We start from the raw sequence: 19130 nt of genomic DNA, 5'->3' as shown, positions 1-19130 counted from the left end.
TTAGTAGGGTTGCAGTAAATTCTGCACTATTCTCTTTAAGGTCTTTAGGAAAAGCATCTTTCTGACATATCTCAGCCCTGTTTCTGTGTCTTTTGTTTGCATTTCTAGGCAACTTCCAAGGCTACTGATTTCCCAGGCTTTTCAGACTTACCCTGTACTCCCAAAGGTTCTTAAATCAATCCATGTTCAGTCACCCTCAACTGAAGAGCAATCTCCCCCTCTCCCTGCAGCCAGAAAACTTTTCCTCACCTAAAGCAGAGCACCTGGGATGTGAGAAAGACCAGCCTCCCTTTCTCTGCTACCCAGCACATCATTATTAGCAAATACAAAACATCAAATACACAACAGCAAAGTAATAAAGTAGATATTGACCATAACTCTGCTTCCTTCAGTCATGGTTGGGATTTCAGAATAGAAATGGGGCCTGATATGCAGTAATATAGCAATGTGCAGGATCACAGACTCTATGTCTATCAGAAGGGCTCAGATGGCAAAAAGATTCCACTTTCTGTGCACGGTTCCAACATAATGAAAACACTCAGATGTGTGCTTGACTCCTGGTACTCAACCTTAATTGAGATTTTATAGATTCATAAAATACAGGAGACCACTCCAATTGCATCTCTCTGCACTGCTACACAAGAAGTAGAGAATGCTGAGATTTGTCTTTGCAAAAGAAATGTGTTTTTATCATAAAGGTTAGCAACAGTAGTGCAGAAACTGTTTCCTCCATAGATTAACACGTTTAACTATTATTAAGTAAAATTACTAAGCTGAATTTACTAACCATACTCAAGTTAAATGAGCCTGTTAGTTTTTCCTTCAAGATCAACAGGCCAAACAGTAATTTTGAGCTTATCATAGTTGTTTCTCAGTTCTTTAAATCTACATATAGGTCAAACACACTTCTCACAATTCTGTGGTAAGATGAACAAACTGATTTTTAAAGTTTCCATCCTCAGGATTGTTTTATGTCCTTGGATTAAATTTTCTCTCTCCTCTAAATTCCCATAAATGTGTATATATACTCCTTCCTATTCTCTAGGAATTTTTATATTAGTGTCACCACAAAAAACAAACAACAACAACAAAAACAAACAAACAAACAAAAAAAACCCACAAACCTGACTTTTAGTTAACATATTGATTATTTTATGGTAAAGAAGAAAGAATCACATCAGCTTTTATTATAGGGTTATTCGTTTTAACTTTTATTTTAAAATCTGCAATGTTGAACTGAAGTCATTTAGAAGTCGTTTTCTTAGATGATAATACATGGTTAACGACAACATTCTCTACATCAGACCTCTTATAAACCCAGCTGATAATGAATAGATTTTTGGAAGGATACCTCTATTAAAAGTAATAGCAATAATTTTATATATATATATATATATATATATATATGTATGTATGTATATATATATATATATTTTAGCATAGTGAAATTATGATGACTTTATGGGTTTTTTTGTTAAATATCTTATAAAATACTTCACAGCAATAAAGTTACTTCCATTACTCAGAGCTAGTGCATGGGGGAAAAAAAAAAACTTAACAGAAACACTTAGGAAGCTGTGAATTCCAATTCTCTAAAGAGACACTGATAGGTCTAATTAGATTTTCAGCCTTCATGTTTTTGTTGAAGATGGTTCCAAATTAACAATCCCATTATTTTATTAGGGATCAATCATAGGCCATTCTATGAGTCACTGGTCCAGCCCTTTTAATGAAAACTATTTGCCTTGGATCAACAATCTTTTACTTCTTTGGAATTTTTCCTGATTTTTAAAATTGTCTTAAACCAAACTAAGAAAACTCCTTATGTAGCTCCCACTCTGGGATTAATAGTTTCCAAGTCTGCTGATTTTAAAAAGTTTATTTTTAGCAGGTGCTCTCCCACATCCATCATTAAAAGTGATTATAATTTTCACTTGGTTTTCCCCAATGTCAAGGGCACTGATGCTTGCTACTTCAAAATTTAAAAATATAGTTGTAAATGTAAACAGAGTAAATCTGACATGTAAGTCTTCGCTGTACTGTACACACTAAAAATAATTATGTTCCCTCTGCCTAAAGTCACCCAGGCTATCACATCTACTGAAGGTTCTGGCCTCTAAGTCTCCCAGCTGCTTTAAAGTACAGCATTTAAAGATACAACCCACCCATTTGTTTGCTGGTGAGTTGGTTGTTTTTTGCCCTCTCTAACTCTCACTATTCTTCTGTTTAGGGTCTTCAAAGGAATGCTTCTTGTGCATCTGAAATCAAGTAATTACGTCGCAATTATAGACTCAGTACTGGAGTGAGTATTCATATGTTCACATGTTAAAGATACTTAGAAAAAAATATTTCAGAACTAGATATCTCTGGGTTATTTTTTAGTGCTTTTTCATAATTTTTTGGTTGGGCAATTTCTAAAGCTGGTAGGAAATGCATAAAATAATATATCCTGCTGTAAAAATTTATTTCAACTTCAAAATAATTCACTTAGGCAATAATTACATAAGTGCTGAGTTCAAAAACCAGACTGAAGGCCAGAATATCATCTCTAAACAGGAGCCAAAGCCTAGCTCATATCCACTGGGATGTTTACATTTACCTGATTTGACTAGGCACTGGGCTTCACCATCTCCCCATAAAGTACAACTGAAATGGCATTTCTGTACATTTTGAAAAAGTATGACTTGAAGGGCAGTCAGCTATAAAGACTGCACTAAGTTCTGTCCACTGCTGGCTGAAGAACAGCAGCCTTTGCATTAGTCTATGTCAAAGAATCTGCAGCAGTTTGCAAATTTCAGTTTGATCTTCAAACCATACCTTGCGGTAGAACTTGTTTATGCAATCAAGTTTTAAAACGTGGGTATTTTCATGTCTCAAATTTACAACACCATCAAAATCAGATATATTTTTAGGGCTATTATGCCAATAATCACAACAATTTGCCCTTTTAAAAGCAATTATGCACACTTAAATAGTCTGAGTGCTGGCACACCAATAGTATTGGAGACAACTCATGATCAAATTGGGGAAAAATGTGAATCAATAGCTAAAGAATCAATCTAAATACAGTCTTTACCACTCTTAATTAAATGAAATTCCCATTTTTAACAGTACAGTTATTATTCCTAATAATGGTAGGTGAATTAATTCTGTTAAAGCTAAGTAATATACTGTTTTATGCCATCTGAAAATGTAATCCCACATGTTCTTCTGAAATAAAGATATGCTTTTGTTCTAAATTACCTTTTCAGTTTACTGAAATAGAACAGAATTATTTTCAGTGAAATATCTACAACTAATCCAAAGTAGGTTGTAGGCATGTTAGTTCAAGGTTGTAACACAGAAAAATCCCTACTTAGGTGAGGCAAATGGAGTTCTATATATTGGAACAGCTCAAGGAACTGATGCCTGGGAGCAATCAATGCAGCTAGAGTGAAGAATCATTAGGAAATGGCATCAAAGGCTCAATCAGCAATACAAAACTTTACAGCTGCTGCCTAATCACGCAGCTGCCTTTGTCCCTTTTATGCCAGTTTTACCAACTTGAAGAACTTGAAATTCCCTATGCAGAAAAATGGTCTGAAATTCCATGCATTTCCTGAACAGCTTGGTTTTGACAGGAATGTCCAGCCCAGCATCAGAGTTCAGGAACAAAGATGTTTCCCTCTATGCCATAAGCATTTCTACTGGTGGGCAAGAAAGACTGATGGAATTGCACACATTATATGGGGGACCTCTCAGGTGACCAAGTGTTGGAGAAGGTAGTCCAGAAAGCTATGAAGTTACCTAGAATTGAGGAAGAGATTCAATTCTATGCATCTGACAATTAATATATACATAACTTTGTCCATACACAGGTTATATATACATAAGGGAAATATACATACATGCATACATACTAAACCACATATAGATATACGGAGTACATACCAGAAATATCAGACTTCGTAAGAACTGCCACTGCTGCTGGGACCTTTATGTAAAACATAACAGGAAGAGGAACACTTCTGCCTATTTTATACAATAATTTCAGAGGCTGGACATTCACACTCAGCCCCATTCTCTGCACAAATAAATTTAAGCCAAATTCTCTTATGTCCCTCTGCTGTGCTCCACTCACCATTCACTAGTCTATTTTAGTTAAGAATGCCCTCAACTTCTTCTGAAGCTGAGCCAAAATGCTCAGTCTAAAATTCAGTATGTAAAAGGCGAGGCAACATTTGTTTACATGGAGTGAATACAGTTCTGCACAAGTTTGTTCTGGCTTCGTAACTGTTTCTGTATCTTGTCTCAAAAACGGTTTTTATTGCTACTGAAATCCAGCTGTCACTCAATAATCCATGCACTGCTGTTCTGTAAACCCTGTTTACAAAAAACCTTCTCCAGTAATGAAAAAGCTAAATCACTCACTTTTTCACTCACTTTTTCCGCTCCACCCACCCCAATGGGACATCAGGCCTTTCTTTCCCCGACCTGTTCACTGCAGCAAAGGTGAATGACAGAGTCTAAACCAGACCACAAAGTGCTGGAATATGTATACACAGGAAGGCATCCATATTCTCCATTTTTTTAAAAGCCAAAAGAAAATGGAAATGGCAATGTGAGCTAATGCAATATTATACTTACATAAATAAAAAATAAAAATAAAAAATTTTTAAAAAGTAGAGCATAGCAATGCCTGCAGTAATGCCATCTCTTCTTCCTCTATTCATGGTACATACCTAACAACAGTAACAGTGCTAAATATAGCTCCATAGGTTTTTAGCAAAAAATAAAATACTCTTTGCACAGAATGAGAATGAAGCCATATTGACACAGATGGCTCAGCCTGTTTGCCTACAAATTTCCATGAAGCTCTATCCCACAGACAACTTAATTTCTTAATTCGTTGAAGAAGTTTCCTGGAACCATTAAAACCATAACCTGTGTACTGCATTGCAGCTTTTCCATTTAGCCTTTGAAGTTCAGCAGAGATTCTGTGTTCTCTGTTCTTCAGCCCATTCATCCCTGATGATGCTGCATCAAAAGCATAATGATATTGACTTAACCACTCAGTTCCCAGCAGTTTCCAAAAGAAGAATCTAAACTAAACTTTCCAGCTAAGAAAAAGGTCCTTTTAAACTATTCAGATAAGGGTGGGGTTCATAGTTTAGGAGTTAAACATTGCAGAATCCTTCACTAAGTGTTGCTGAAAAGAAGGCAACATCATGACCTCCATGACATTCTTTGATGAATCTGGGCTTTGAAGCAGTAGCACAAAACTGGAAAGCTGTGAAACAACCGACAGGTGTACTGTCAAAAAGTATTACAGCGTTTTAGGTTTCTTCTTTTTACTTTTTTTATTTTTTCCCTCTTCAAAATCAAAGCTAATAAAAAAGCAAGAAGAGTATAATTCCTCTCTTTCTTTTTGTATTCTGATTTTGCTGGCAGCTATTTTTTCTCAGTAGTGATGGTAAAAGCCTGTATATTGCAACTACCACAGTAGAGGGTATATAGAGTGTTGAAAGCCACAGAAATTCTAGGGGAAAAAAAACAAAAAAAAAAAAAAACAAAAAAAAAAAAAAAAAAACAGAGCATTGAAAATGTCTGTCCATAGGTTTAAACAATCTTATTTAGGTTTGATTTCTACAACCACTGTGCATTCCTCTTCTGATATTTTCTTCATGCTGGGATCTCTAGAGAAATCCTAATCTTTACACCAAACCCTTGACCTCCTGCTCTCTCACTGCACTCATTTCTGACAAATTTCATCCTTCAAAAAATATATAAATAAAAAAATAAAAATCAACAGGAACAATTTATTTTCTATGTCTTTCCTCTCAATTCCATTTAATGAAAACACCTTGGGGTGACCTGAAAATCTTCTACCATTGACAGACTTCTCAGACAACCACTGCTCTCGTTAAGGTAAGTGGAATATGATGGAATGGGAGAAGGGATGAAAGCCTGCACTTGGGGACAGACCCAAGAGCCACAGGAGTTTTTGGAGGACTGAGGCACATAGCTTCCCAGAAGCTCAAGTCTGCTTAAGAAGGTGAAAGCACAACCTACAAGAAGAAATTAAGCTTTGCTTGGCATTAAGGAAGTGGGATAACTGAAGAAGATTTACATAAATAATAAAGAGATAAAAATAGAGTTGCTCCTCAACAGTCATTAATTGCCACCACTTCATTACTTTTCAGTGCAGCATAAAGTCTATCTGTAAGTAGTCTACTTCAATACATACACTTTCCATTTATGACAAAATTAGTGACAAAACTAGTAATATTCTTTTAGCATTTTGAAGACCAGAAGTCAGCTAAAGGAAGTGAAATCCCACTAGAGCTGTATTAAGAAAGATCAAGTTTGATGCCCTGCCATTAAATCCAGTGGAAAGGCTTTAAAACATAACACTTATACCACCAGATAAATTTTTGTTTGTTTGAGGAATGTTTATTAAATCACTTAACCCGTTATACATTAATTAAAGTCCATGGGTCAAGAATCAGTTCAAACGCATTCTGTCTAAGCTATCTGCACTGAAAGCTGACTTTGCTTAGCAGTAGGACATTTGATGATTCACTTCAGACGGAGTGCTGCTCTTTGACATGTTGAAATGCACTCAGTTCCTTTGAACAGTACAAGTAGTAAATGTCAAAAATGTCTTAGCTGGACAGAAAGGAAGAAAAAGAAACAAAACTTATTATTTCCAACATGCTGTATTTCTGACCCAGGAACATTTTGAGGTACCTCAACCTATTATAATTTAATATCTTCCGAGTTTAAAGCTGCTTAGAAATGAAGAGAACTGAACAGAAAAAAATCTTAGATGAACAATCTATCTGTGAAATGTGTGCAGTCAAAAAAATACAGACATAATAAAGGGCTACAACAATTCTCACGATGGAAGCCAGAAAAACTGCTAATCTATGGGCTGATAGGAAGCCAGAATTCCTGGAACTGTATACCCAAACTTTCAGATTAGCTCCTATCACACCATATGGTAACAGAAGGCCACTATAGTTAAAGTAAAAATCCCTGAAGTAAAAACAGTAACCTGGGAGAAACTACTTCCATTTCAAGGAGAAAAATAAATAAATAAATAAACACACACACACACACACACACGTATACATGATTTTATATATATATACAGTAAATAATAATAATATGTTTTTTTGAAGTATAAGAACAGTTTTACTGTGCCACCCAAACCTCCATGTAGCCTAACTTCTTACCTCTGACCAACTTCAGATTCTTATGGGAAGATATAACAGTGTAGAGTACCCCTGATATAGCCTTCAACTGCAACATTCTGAGCTGAAGGACATATCTAGATAATCGTGATTAATAAACACCTAGAGTAACATCAGATTTCAAAACAGTGAAATAATATGGGATAAAGAGCCAACTTAAGTACTGCATAGGCTTAATTCAGTGCTTTTAGAACACACACACACATATGTATATATAGCTAAATGTTATTATGTTCATACCTGCTTTTTCCATAAGTTAACAACCTTATGCAGAAGTTCATCATCTTCTCTTTGTCCTGGACTGGTGATCAAAAAATCAATATCATGCCCAATCTTCTTACCCCTGAAAGCAATAAATAACAAGAAGAATAAAAGAGCTAAATTCTTGTTGAATTTCACACTACTTTCAAAGAGAATATATGTATACTTTTCCTGAAACACAATCAAAATTGAATCTTCTCTTTCTTTTATCAGGTCTCTATCAGTTTTCTCTGTTAAATAATAATTTAAAGTTTTGATGCATTTTCTCTGCTGTTCAATTAGATACTGCAGATCTATTTAATGATCTTAAATCTCTTTCTTCCCCTTAACTCTCAGAAGCAAAAGTTTCAATCATTGCTGGAAAAAAAAAAAAAAAAAAAAAAAAAAAAAAAAAAAAAATAAATCATAGTCAAAATACCATAATATATCTTAGGAATCCAGAATACTAACAGCTGAAAAAACTTGCCAATCTAAACAATGCAGTCTTAAACATTCTTATTTTGCTTTTGATGCACATTTTAATGCAAAAAGAGTGATTTTTTTTTTTTTTTTTTTTTTTTAATGACAGGTATAAAGGTATAATCCCTGAATATTTTAGATTTCTTCTCTTCTAAGTATAATGTTGCGTTTTGCAGGGATTGATCTTGGTTTGAATTTTTATTATTCAATTGTCCTTTTTTGGGGGTTTTTTTTCTTAGAACAATTCAGCCCTAATGTGACTAAGGCCTTTTACCAGACTTAATAGGAATTTAGAATTATATCCATATGCACAGTTTAATCATAAATGCTCTTAAAGAAAAATGATGTCATAACCTTTCTTTCCCAGATTTAAATCTAGACATTCAACTTGCTTTTCATCTAGTTAAAAATAATGTTATGTATAAATCGTAATAAGATGCAGTTATCACTGGAAAACAGGAAATAGCAAACTATCTGGATTGTTTTCTTTCAGAATCATAGCATACTTGAGAAAGACTTAAAATTTATCCTGGATCGCAGAATATCTGAGGACTGCAGGACCAATACAAACTATTCATTGTGTTTGAAAAATTGCAATAAGGACAGTGCACACATTTATTGGCTGTAATCAGGCCAGCCTATGGAGAAAGCAGAGTCACTTCTGTAGAGCAGATGTTTCTGAAAATAGGTGCAGTATGCAGGAGATGGAGTAGACAGATAGAATCTGAAGTAGTAGCACTTGAACTTAGCATAGCTCCAAAATCTGCTATGTTACTTAGAAAGCCTGCTTGTGAAGCTATTCACAAGGGTAAGTGATGTCATAGCTCAGATATGTTTCAGTTCAATTTTGTTTCCAGTATCAGAGAAGTTGTAAACTGTTACACAAAGAGTGAAAGTTGGAACTATCCAAAACAAAATATTCGCTACTTTGTATTTACTGAAATGATTCCTTCTCTTGAAGTGGTGTATAAAACTGAACTTGATTTCTTAGACTTGGAAGTCTGTAGGAATAGAACTGATTGGCAGATGTCTACTACCATTTATGTGACAGAAATCATCCAACTGATGGATAGTAGAACAGTGTTAGCAGCAAAATATAAGGAAATGAAAACCTAGGTTTCACATTTGACAAGCAGTCTAACTCACTATAATGAAACTATTGTGCCACGTCTGCAGCAAAGTCAAAACTGCTTAAAGAGGTGGAAATGATTTCAAAAGAAGTTTCAAACAAAGCATCAGTCTAGCCTTAGAATCTGAACAGCAATTCAAACTCGTGAAGTCAGTATTCCAAGTAACAATTTCTAAGATGTTTCTGTAGGATGACATTCATTATCTCATATATTACCATAATAATTCAAAATTCTTACATAGCACTTTTTATTTAGCATCTCAATTTTTTTTATTTATTTTTTTTCAAAGGGAAGAATCTTCATGTTCCTATCTCAAAGATGCAGAAAGTGGTATAAGAAAACTTGCCTAAATTATTATAAAGGACAATAATCAAAAGAACTTGAAAACTGAGGGAATCAGGAGTTGATTCCTAATTCTTCCTCTGGTACTCAACATATATGCAATACATGCATATTTTAATCTTGTCTACAGCTGCCTGCCTTAAGCAGGCTGTAATAAACCCAAGGTGTCCAACTTGCCATCTATTCTGCAGAACAGAGAGCTGAAGTTACAATATTTAGAACTGATTCAAAACCATGCAATATAAAATCACTGTTACTGTCAACCATATTTCATATTTCTCTCCTCAGGCAGTCCAACACTCCCTCCCAACTTGGTGTCGTCTGCAAACAAAATATACTACTCATGGCTTGTAAGTTGTGTAGAAAATTGCATGTTGGTTTAGACCTTCGTTCTGATGAATTTGAAGGGGACATGGTCATTGACTACAACAGAGTAGAGCTTTTCCTCGCATATACTATTTTTGTATAAGTTTGTATATTTTTGTATTTATGTATATAAACATATGGCCACGGATACATGTAAAATCATGAAAAGAGCATTTAGGATCAGATAGAGCCAAGCTCCTCTGTCCAAGCTCAAAAAGCATACGTATATGTTTATCAACAATTATCTCCATATGCATGCCAAGTTTTACTGAAGTTGAAGCAAACTGTATACCCTGATATAATAAAGAACTTGAGTTAAATACTATGGTGCTGATATCTGATCCTCAAATCAAACTTTGGAGCACTATGTATGCAGAGTATTTTGAAACCTCAGGACATTCTACAGCAGCTAACCAATACCGGTAGAAAATCTGATAAACTGGTTTTTGCTGAAGAAAGACAGACAGACATTTCTCTACCACTAACAAAGCTTTCCTATTGGAAGAGCTTGAAGCACCTTTTATAGAGCAACGAGTAGTGTGTCAAAACCCAGAAAATCAATTAGAAAGCTTTGAGCTTATAAAGTGTTCAAGAAGATGCCTTATTCTCATGTCTTCTTGCATTACTTAAAAGTGCAGTCTTTTCTTAACCTTGCAAGTCCTTGAAGCATGTGAAGTAGAAAACGAACATCAACAGCCTGTGTTCATAAGAATAACTGCATTTCATGCTCAGTATTTTCTTGGAAACATAAGCATCAAAGAAAAATCACAGGAAGCACAATACCTCTGGAAGGACCTGGAATAACAATGATTTATTATTGCCTTTACTATTGATGCTATGTTAAGCATAGAAAAATTACATCACAGTGTTGCAGCCTTGCCTGCAAACCAAGGAAAGAAATGTCTTCTTCAAAATGCTGCAGTTTGTTCACCACCACTTTCTATATCTGCTCCTTTCAGTTGTGAAAACCACCTGCAGTAGCAGCTCATTTCTTCAACTGTGGTCAGATGGTATCTCCAATATCTGCTTACAGCAGTACTTCCAGCAGTTACCATTTACCGGTATATTCTGTCCTCAGTTCCCTGTCAGGTTCTTGTCATATTGACCTACAATATGCTTAATATGCTTTTCCTCTCTCTCTCTCTCTCTCTTTCCCCCCCCCCCCCCCCCCCCCCCCCCCCCCCCACATTATTTTGTGCTCTGTTACTATGATCTCACTCTCGTATATTTGCTTGGAGCCCACAGAAATGCCAAGGAAGAATACAAGAATACTCACATACAGGTATTTCTGTTCAACCTGGAACCTCCTAGCTTGATTTTATAGTCTCTGCATTGTGATGATCTGATGACCTTAGAGGTCTTTTCCAGCCTTAATGACTCTATGATGGAACTGGATTATATTTATTAAATAAACAGAAAATTCCCAATAATATTAACTATCAGATTTAGTAGATTGAAATAATATTAAAAATATTAATGGATGTTTTACCTGTCTGAATTGCAGCATTTACACTGAATAAGCAAAAATCTACTGCTTCAAAATAGCTGTGTGAAAAATGATGGCTATTGGGAAAGATAGCAAAAATACAGGTCACTGGGGACTTCTATGCAACCAGTAAAAGTGGTAAAAATTTTAAACTCTTACTTCCTTGATCATTTTAGTATTTAAACACATTTTGGTACAGAAGAACAGGAAAATCAGTAAAAAAACTCGAATCAGTACTACATGTAGTAGATTGTGTATGAAGAGTGTAAACAAAATATCATGAGTTATAAATCTCCCTTTCTTCTAAAGAGCTGAGTTCAAAAGGAATCCAGATGAAATTCATCCATAGAACAAGCTGGACACTGGACAAATGCTGAAAGCCAAATCTGAAAACTAAGACAAATCCTTTATAAATAAAGGATATATATATATATATATATATATTCTTCCTATAAATAGGAAGAAATACAGGAATTCATTGTATGTTAAACTGAGTGCTGTCTTTGCATTCTTGTTTTGGAAAATGCAGTGAGGACAGCTTCTAAACAGACATTCCCGGGTGATTTGAAAATGTGAGTCCATTTGAATATTTCCTTGAATTTAGATGAGCAACATGCATAAACATCTAGGAAGACCAAATGAAATTGCTGAAGCAACGGTTGTGCAACAATGGAAAAGGAATTAAATGTTGCAGAACATTATACATAGCTGCAAGAACAAACTACAGAACAGCACAATGAACTTTTGCTTAGGTAGCAGAGAGACCTAGGATAAGAAGTACGATCACCTCTTTAAGACATAGCAAACATATGTACCATAAAAATATATGATCCTCAGGGAGATGTACATTATTATTAGCATGCATGCATAGTCAAACATACAAGTACAGCTATATTGAAACACCCACACATACACAGTTCAAATATTTCTGACTCTTCCAATATTTATGTCATATTTTTACACTAGGGAGGCATCCTCTGCATTGGGTCTGATCAAACTCCCACTGTAACAACAAATTTCTGTGCGGTATAAACTGAGTTTGACCACAGGGAAATAGCATGGTAATTCCGTCTCTATTAACCACAGACCTGCTTAAGGTACCACTACCAGTCTTCCACCAGCATAAGCTTTCTCAGAAAAGGAGGGAAAGAAATTCCAAATCCTGGGTACTTTGCATGTTTGTGAGTTTGCTTATTAAGCAGACTTTGATGAGACATGAAACCAGAGAAGAATAATTTCTTACAGTCAGATATGAAAACAATTCTGAATTATTTTCATTCAAACTACAAATAGCTATGCTCTTCTGGTGAACCCCACCATAAGGGAAAAAAAAAAACAAACAAACACTAGGACACTAAAGGTAACATCCTGGACAGCTTAAAATTGAGAAGAATGAAAAAAATCAGTTCATTACAAAGTAATCAGAAATAACATTCATGAGTTTTTCTTGAATGAAACACTACAGATTTTAATGCCATTATGAACAACTACGCTAGTGCTCCCATTCAGGGGTAAGTTACAAGCAGTTTAATTAAAAAAATTCAAAGTAGATTAATAAATAAAACTGACAGATTTTACATAAGTTAATTTACTGAATATTAATAATTAGAATAATTAGAAATTATTGCAATACACTGCCTTCTGAGATATTTTTCAGAACTGAAATCTGGACCTAGAGTCGGCATCATGGATGCAAAGGGTCATTGACCTCTGTGAGGTATATAGATAACACAGTTCTGAGGAATAGAATAGAAGCAGATCTGTAAAAGGGCTTCTGCAATGGTGATTTCATGGTGAAAGATTTTGCTGAATAGAAGAAATGACAATGTTTCTGAGCATTTGCAACAACAAAATCTGGGTAAACAGCTAAAGAAAAGTTTTAAAATTGTCTTTTTTGTGACAGAAATGTTCTTCCTGTTTACAAGAAAATGCTGTAACATTTGTTTGAGGTTTTTTCCTCATAAACTCTCTATTATGTATTCTGATCAATACTATACAGAGTATCAACAGCCTGAATAAATGATATTAGCCAGTTGCTATCATAAGTGAACCCAGTATGCCCCACATGAACTGCTCTTAAAATCACAGTCAGCTTTAGCTTTAGTTCTTAATATTCAGGTCAGCTTCACGTTTTCAAAACAGCGTTTAGATTCAAGTGTCAGTGCAACACTGATTCACATACATATAGAACAGATAGCAAGAAAAGAAATGCTCACTGAAGTGCAAAAGCAGCTCAACCAAAGTTAACAGTCCAAAAACACTGACACAGAGAAAACAGAATGCAGAGAGTAACTGTTCACAGGTCTAACTTGCAACGTGAACCCATTACTTTGTCAGCAGAAGGAGGGTGGAAGAGAAGCATTCAGCCAGAATAAACTAAGGGCACTTGACCATGTCAAACTCTACCAACAACTTATTTTGCTCTCTAGGCTCATGATCTTTATACTTCCATCTTATGTGACAGAGATGCAAGACTGCAGAAGACACTAGTGGCAATATTTCATTTTATAGTTCATCGAATTTGATGAGTCGGAAGTCACAGTGTACATCTTCCACCAAAGTGGAGAGGTAGTAAGATTACCCACAGCTTGGGGTAGTTACACATACATTTTACATCTGTATTCTGATTTGAGTGCCTGACATTTCAGACACCATGGTGGACTGAAGAGAAAAATGATTTCAATATTTTAGATCTAAACCCAAGCTGACCCAAATGCTGTGTTCAGTATCAAAATAAAATGTTGGAACCTCTGTCCTCAGGGATAATTTTTCCCTGGTTGTACATCACAGGGCTCCTTGGAGGCTTAGTTAATAGCTGTAAGATGTTTTAATAGGATGCTGATTAATGGCTGAAATGGCAATAATCAAATCAAATTAACTGAAATAAATTCTGCCACCAGCAATGACAATTAAAAGCAAATTTGACTTCACAATACATCTAACTAAAAAAATAACATACAGTTATGAGGTATACTATGACTTCCTTGTAGGCAATTTTCCGGTAAAAACAGAATGCTGTAGCTTTTCTTACAAAATAAAGCATTGTAGCTCATTCTGAAGAATTATTTTTACATCAATTTATGAATAAAGTAATTTTGGATTAGGCTGCCTCCAAAATGAAAACAACAGAAACTGAGCCAGTATTCTCCTGGACAGCTACAAATCAGGTTTTTGTTCTACAAAGGTTTAAATTGACAAAGATAGTATTTAGAAGCTTTTTCACACAGGCAAGTTGTCCAACACAGACTCAGCTGAGCTGTGTTAAGTATTTGGCAAAGGTTAACAGGTGTCCTCTTTGGATTATGTGAGGATGGACACTTCATTAAAATGTTACTTTTCTTGCCCAGTGTATAACTAATTCTAATTAATCAGAGGCAGAACTCTATTTTCTATAGCTGTGGAAGCCATTTATTTTATTTTTGAAGTCAATTCAACTCTGTGCTGAAGCAGCTGTGGAAAAATCCTTTTCACTCTAGGAGCAGAAAGTTTATTTATAAAACATAAGGGAATATAGTTTTAATATAGCATACACAAAACCAGCACTTTCACTTCTCTTTATTCAGCAGGATATGAATGCTATGGAGCATTATTATCTGCTGTCCAAAGAGAACTTTAGGAAACACCTAACAACACAGACAATGCATTAATTGTGATCATCTTTCTTGTCTCAGCTTGGGGTAATGCGTCACCCACTGTAGCAGAATGGATCACATCTTGGCATATTTCTGTGAGTTGGGGTCTGACAGGTAAAAAATCACAGAGGCATGGAGGCTTAGTGCAAAACCTGTGCAGTACCAGTTAAATCTTACATAAAATCTAATTTCACCCTCAGTGACTACACTGCCTCAAAGAAGTATAGCAACATGTGCCTGATCTCTCATTAAATACACTTTCAAAGACCAAGTGTATGCTATGCCTGACTGTGTGTGCCTTTTAATTTTCTGACCCATAGACAATATTCCTCAGAACACAAGACACCTGGGTACTCCTCTTCATGTCGTGTTGATGTCTTTTTTCAAGTTTACTTTAGCAGATATTTGATGTTACTTTCTCACAGTAAGGAGAAAAAAAAAAAAAAAAAAAAAAAAAAGGAAAAAAAAGAATACAAAGAATGGTTATTCGCTGAAAGACTTAAATAACTTATTGTATTACTAAAAGCAAATTATCCACTGATATCATTAAGCTACAACACATCATCTGTATTAAAGGTGACTTAATATGATGAATAGTGACACTGATTACAAACCCAGTCCATACCAGCTTTGTTACTCCTGAGAGGCTGCAAAATATGTGAATGGCCACGCAAGAATTTAACGATTTGCTTCTTAATTAGAAAGTATGGCTATTTCTAGGTTTTTTAACAGTTGTACTACTTAAATGACACAACTGTCTTCCAGCTTTCAGCAACACAAACATCTGAATGTGGTTGTCATCAATTATACCCTGATGATGAATATTTGTCTCTGGCTTGTGCACAACACTTCTTGCGACTAACAGCTCTAGACTGCCTGAATTCTGTATTTCACATAAATTCACCAACCAAAACAAAGCTATGCTTAAAGCTTTGATTCACCAAGAGTGCTGTCTCAATTTATGTAAATATTGCAAATGTACCTGGAAGCTCTCCATACAGTTTCAAACTTTTAAAGCTTATGAAATGTACCATACTAATCTGTCACAATTTTTTTAAAGTAATAAAATGCCTTGCTTAATTTTTGTTGTTGCTTTCTTGGCAATTCCTTTAAATTATACTCCATTCCAATCAAGAATTTTAAATGACATCATAGAAACTTCCTGCATGCATAAATCAATGCTGAAGCAAAACCCTTTCAACTATTTGAAAAACATATTCACTGATGTGGTTTTGAGAGTTCATATATTCTGCTCAAAGCTAAGGGCATAGAGATGACGCTTTAGTCTTAAGCCATCAATCTAGTTTGCAAGTGCAAATTCCACTGTCACCATTTTCTATGACAACATGCAGCAACTCTCTATGGCAGAAATACAGTAACTTTGGTTACCAAGAACAGAAAATTTTAATTATTCTGGTATCTGAAGTAGGAAAATGGAATTCCGATACGTATGAAGTATTAAGGAGAAGGTGCACACTAGGCTTTCTTAGATACCTTGAAATACCTAGTGTCTTCTGGCTTAATTCAAAGGCTTAAAGACTGGAATTATGCAGACTGAGAACCAAGGAAATAAAACTACTTCGTCTTATAAGGAATACAACAAAGAGATTAGTGTACCCCAAAACACTACTTGTCTCCAAGAACACTATGACCTTTTTTAAAAAATAATAATGATAATAATGTAAAGGAAATGACTTCTCCCTCTCTCTGCCAAGAAACATGAGATAATTAAAAGGCAGCACTGAGATTTTTAGGACTTCATCTGGTCTTCCTCAAGAAGAATTCAGAATGAACATATGTGAACATTTATGCTCCCTGACTTCTTTGGAGATAGATGTTTTGCACTTCTCAGGACAAGGTCCCAAAATCTGGGATAGTTGGAATCTTCCAGATGTGGATTGACTATTGTATAGAGATACTGCTCTGATTCAAGTGCTACATTCACTTTTTCATGGTGTTCTGCCACAAAGTTGAATTTACCATCATAATGTATTTAGATGTGGGAAATCAGGCTGGCTATAGATAGCACATGCACTCCAACTGCCTGCAGGTGGAATCAAACAGACAGAATACATTGATATTCTGGGTTTGTAAGTCATAAAATTTTCTTTGTTTGGTGTTTTTGTTGTTGTTGTTGTTTGTTTGTTTCCATCTCAGCTGTTACACAATCTACTGAGGTGACACATTTTAAATAGCATTAGCTGCAAACTGCAAACTCAAACCTCAGCTAAACAATATATATATTGCTAGAACAATAATCCAGTGACATCCAGAATCATTAATAATTCAGGAAGGAAAACAGAAAGGTCAGCTGCATTCAAATTATTTACTGAAATAAGTAGACAACAGTCTGTAATATTAATTACAAAAGCTGTATATTTTAAAAAATGCATTTATGAAGCTATCTGTCGTATTTATTTATTTTTTTTAACAGGAAATAAATGATTTTGCAACTAAGGAAATTTCCATTTACTAGTTTAGATTTCATTGTCTAAAACAGAATTGGCTATTTACCTAGAATCTTATCATTAAGACATATAATTTTTAAGACATTATATATTCTTTTGAAAGAAGAAAGAAAAAGGGTGTTATAATGTCACTATAAGAAAATTAACAAAGTTTTATCTCAATATTTTTGTTGTGTCGAACTTCTGGTTGTTTGAATTAAAATTCTGCTTTCAAATCCACACGAGTTTGATTCTCTCTAGCTAACTCCCTCAAGAGTTTCAAATGGATTACTTACCTTTGCTATACTCCTTTTACTCCTTTGTTACATAAACTTTTGTCAAAATGTTCTTTACTATGCATGACTGCTTTGGCATTTCCAAAAATCAAAATGTTCACTTTGCATGATTTAAAAGACAAATATTAGTACTTAGGAAGGAAATGAGCTTATTTTCAGGATGTCTGAATTATAATAGATGTTAAGCCTGGATTTCACTTATTTGGAAGTGATGGAAAATTCTATAGAATCAACCCACCATAAAAAGAAAGGTTTCTATGTGCTTCCTGCTCAGCTGTACTGGAAGTTATATAAACATGACAGATTTTCTATTAAAATTCCTTGAACTGAGAAATAAATTACTTGCATCCACCTCAAGGAGAAAAATAAAATAAAAAAATGACAGTAACATCTCACCCCATTCCAACTCCTAAAGTAAAATAAGACTGAGACTTCTGTTTGAGCTAGTAATACGATTGCTGTTGGGTTCGAGTAATTGTTCATGTATGTGAATCAGTCTCAAAGACAGGACAACCTAATTCATGAAGTCAAATTCCACTTAGTTGTGATTGTTTTAAGGTATTTTAATAATCCATTCCATATAATGGCACAAAATATCTGTTAATTTAAAATTTGAATAGTATTATCATAGTATATACAGCCACAGGCTGATGAGGTTGAGTCTAGACTTCCTGTCTATCATGAAAATGATTACAAAAGTACTTCTGAAAAAATATTACACAAAGTGTAAACCTGTTGCATATGAAGTACAACTTTGGTTTTAATGACTCTGCTATCTTCCTAGAAATTTTCAAGTGAACAGTTTGTTATTTTCAGGCTGACATTTTCTATAACTACACTTACATATTCCTGTTGCAAGTAAGGTACATGGGAACCATCTAGAGAAAATGAACTAGCTGTCTTTTGAGACATAATTTGGACTGTGTAATCTACTAATTTGGACTGAGGAAAGCAGAGCTTATTCTTAACCTTTGGGATTAATTTAGAAAAATGAACTGTTACAGGAAAAAATAAAATCCACACAAAAAAACAATATTTACAATTTAAGGGAACATACTTTACACCAGAATCAAGAAATACAACAAATATGCTTATTTCCCCATAATTTTTTCAAATATAAACTGAAATTAAAAACTTGTCAGCTGGTCTGCATCAGTGTTTTGCCAAGATAGCCACATTGTGTGATTTCACTGTATCAGTCAGCAGTTTCCTGGAGCTGAAACGGTTATACTTTTTGGGCTGAAGGAGGTTATTCCATTTTAGAAAACCATTTAAAGAGCAGAGGCAAAGGAACAAAGGAATACTCCATCTCCGCAGAGAAAGGTTACTAATATACTCTTAAAGTATAAGCATACTGGAAAACTCTTTTAAAGTGCAAAGAAGGCTGTCATTAAATCTACCTCCTACCTTAAATAAATCGCACCACAGTGAAATCTTGTTACTCTCCTTTATAAAAGTCCCTTGCTCTGCTTCAAG

The 19130-nt window shown here is 34.8% G+C and overlaps 1 protein-coding gene across 1 annotated transcript in view; it reads right to left on the bottom strand.

Moving 5' to 3' along the window:
• DNTT (DNA nucleotidylexotransferase) overlaps positions 1-19130 on the bottom strand; it is a 74738-nt gene that overhangs the window by 23047 nt on the left and 32561 nt on the right. The window contains exon 8 of the mRNA XM_072340127.1: positions 7476-7578. Within this exon, the coding sequence (XP_072196228.1) occupies positions 7476-7578 (103 nt within the window). The remainder of the gene's footprint in view (positions 1-7475; positions 7579-19130) is intronic.

This window comes from Excalfactoria chinensis, chromosome 6 (genome assembly GCF_039878825.1).
Source record: "Excalfactoria chinensis isolate bCotChi1 chromosome 6, bCotChi1.hap2, whole genome shotgun sequence".
NCBI lineage: Eukaryota > Metazoa > Chordata > Aves > Galliformes > Phasianidae > Excalfactoria > Excalfactoria chinensis.
The sequence above is the reverse complement of the archived record's forward strand: the minus strand, read 5'-3'. Positions and strand labels throughout refer to the sequence as shown.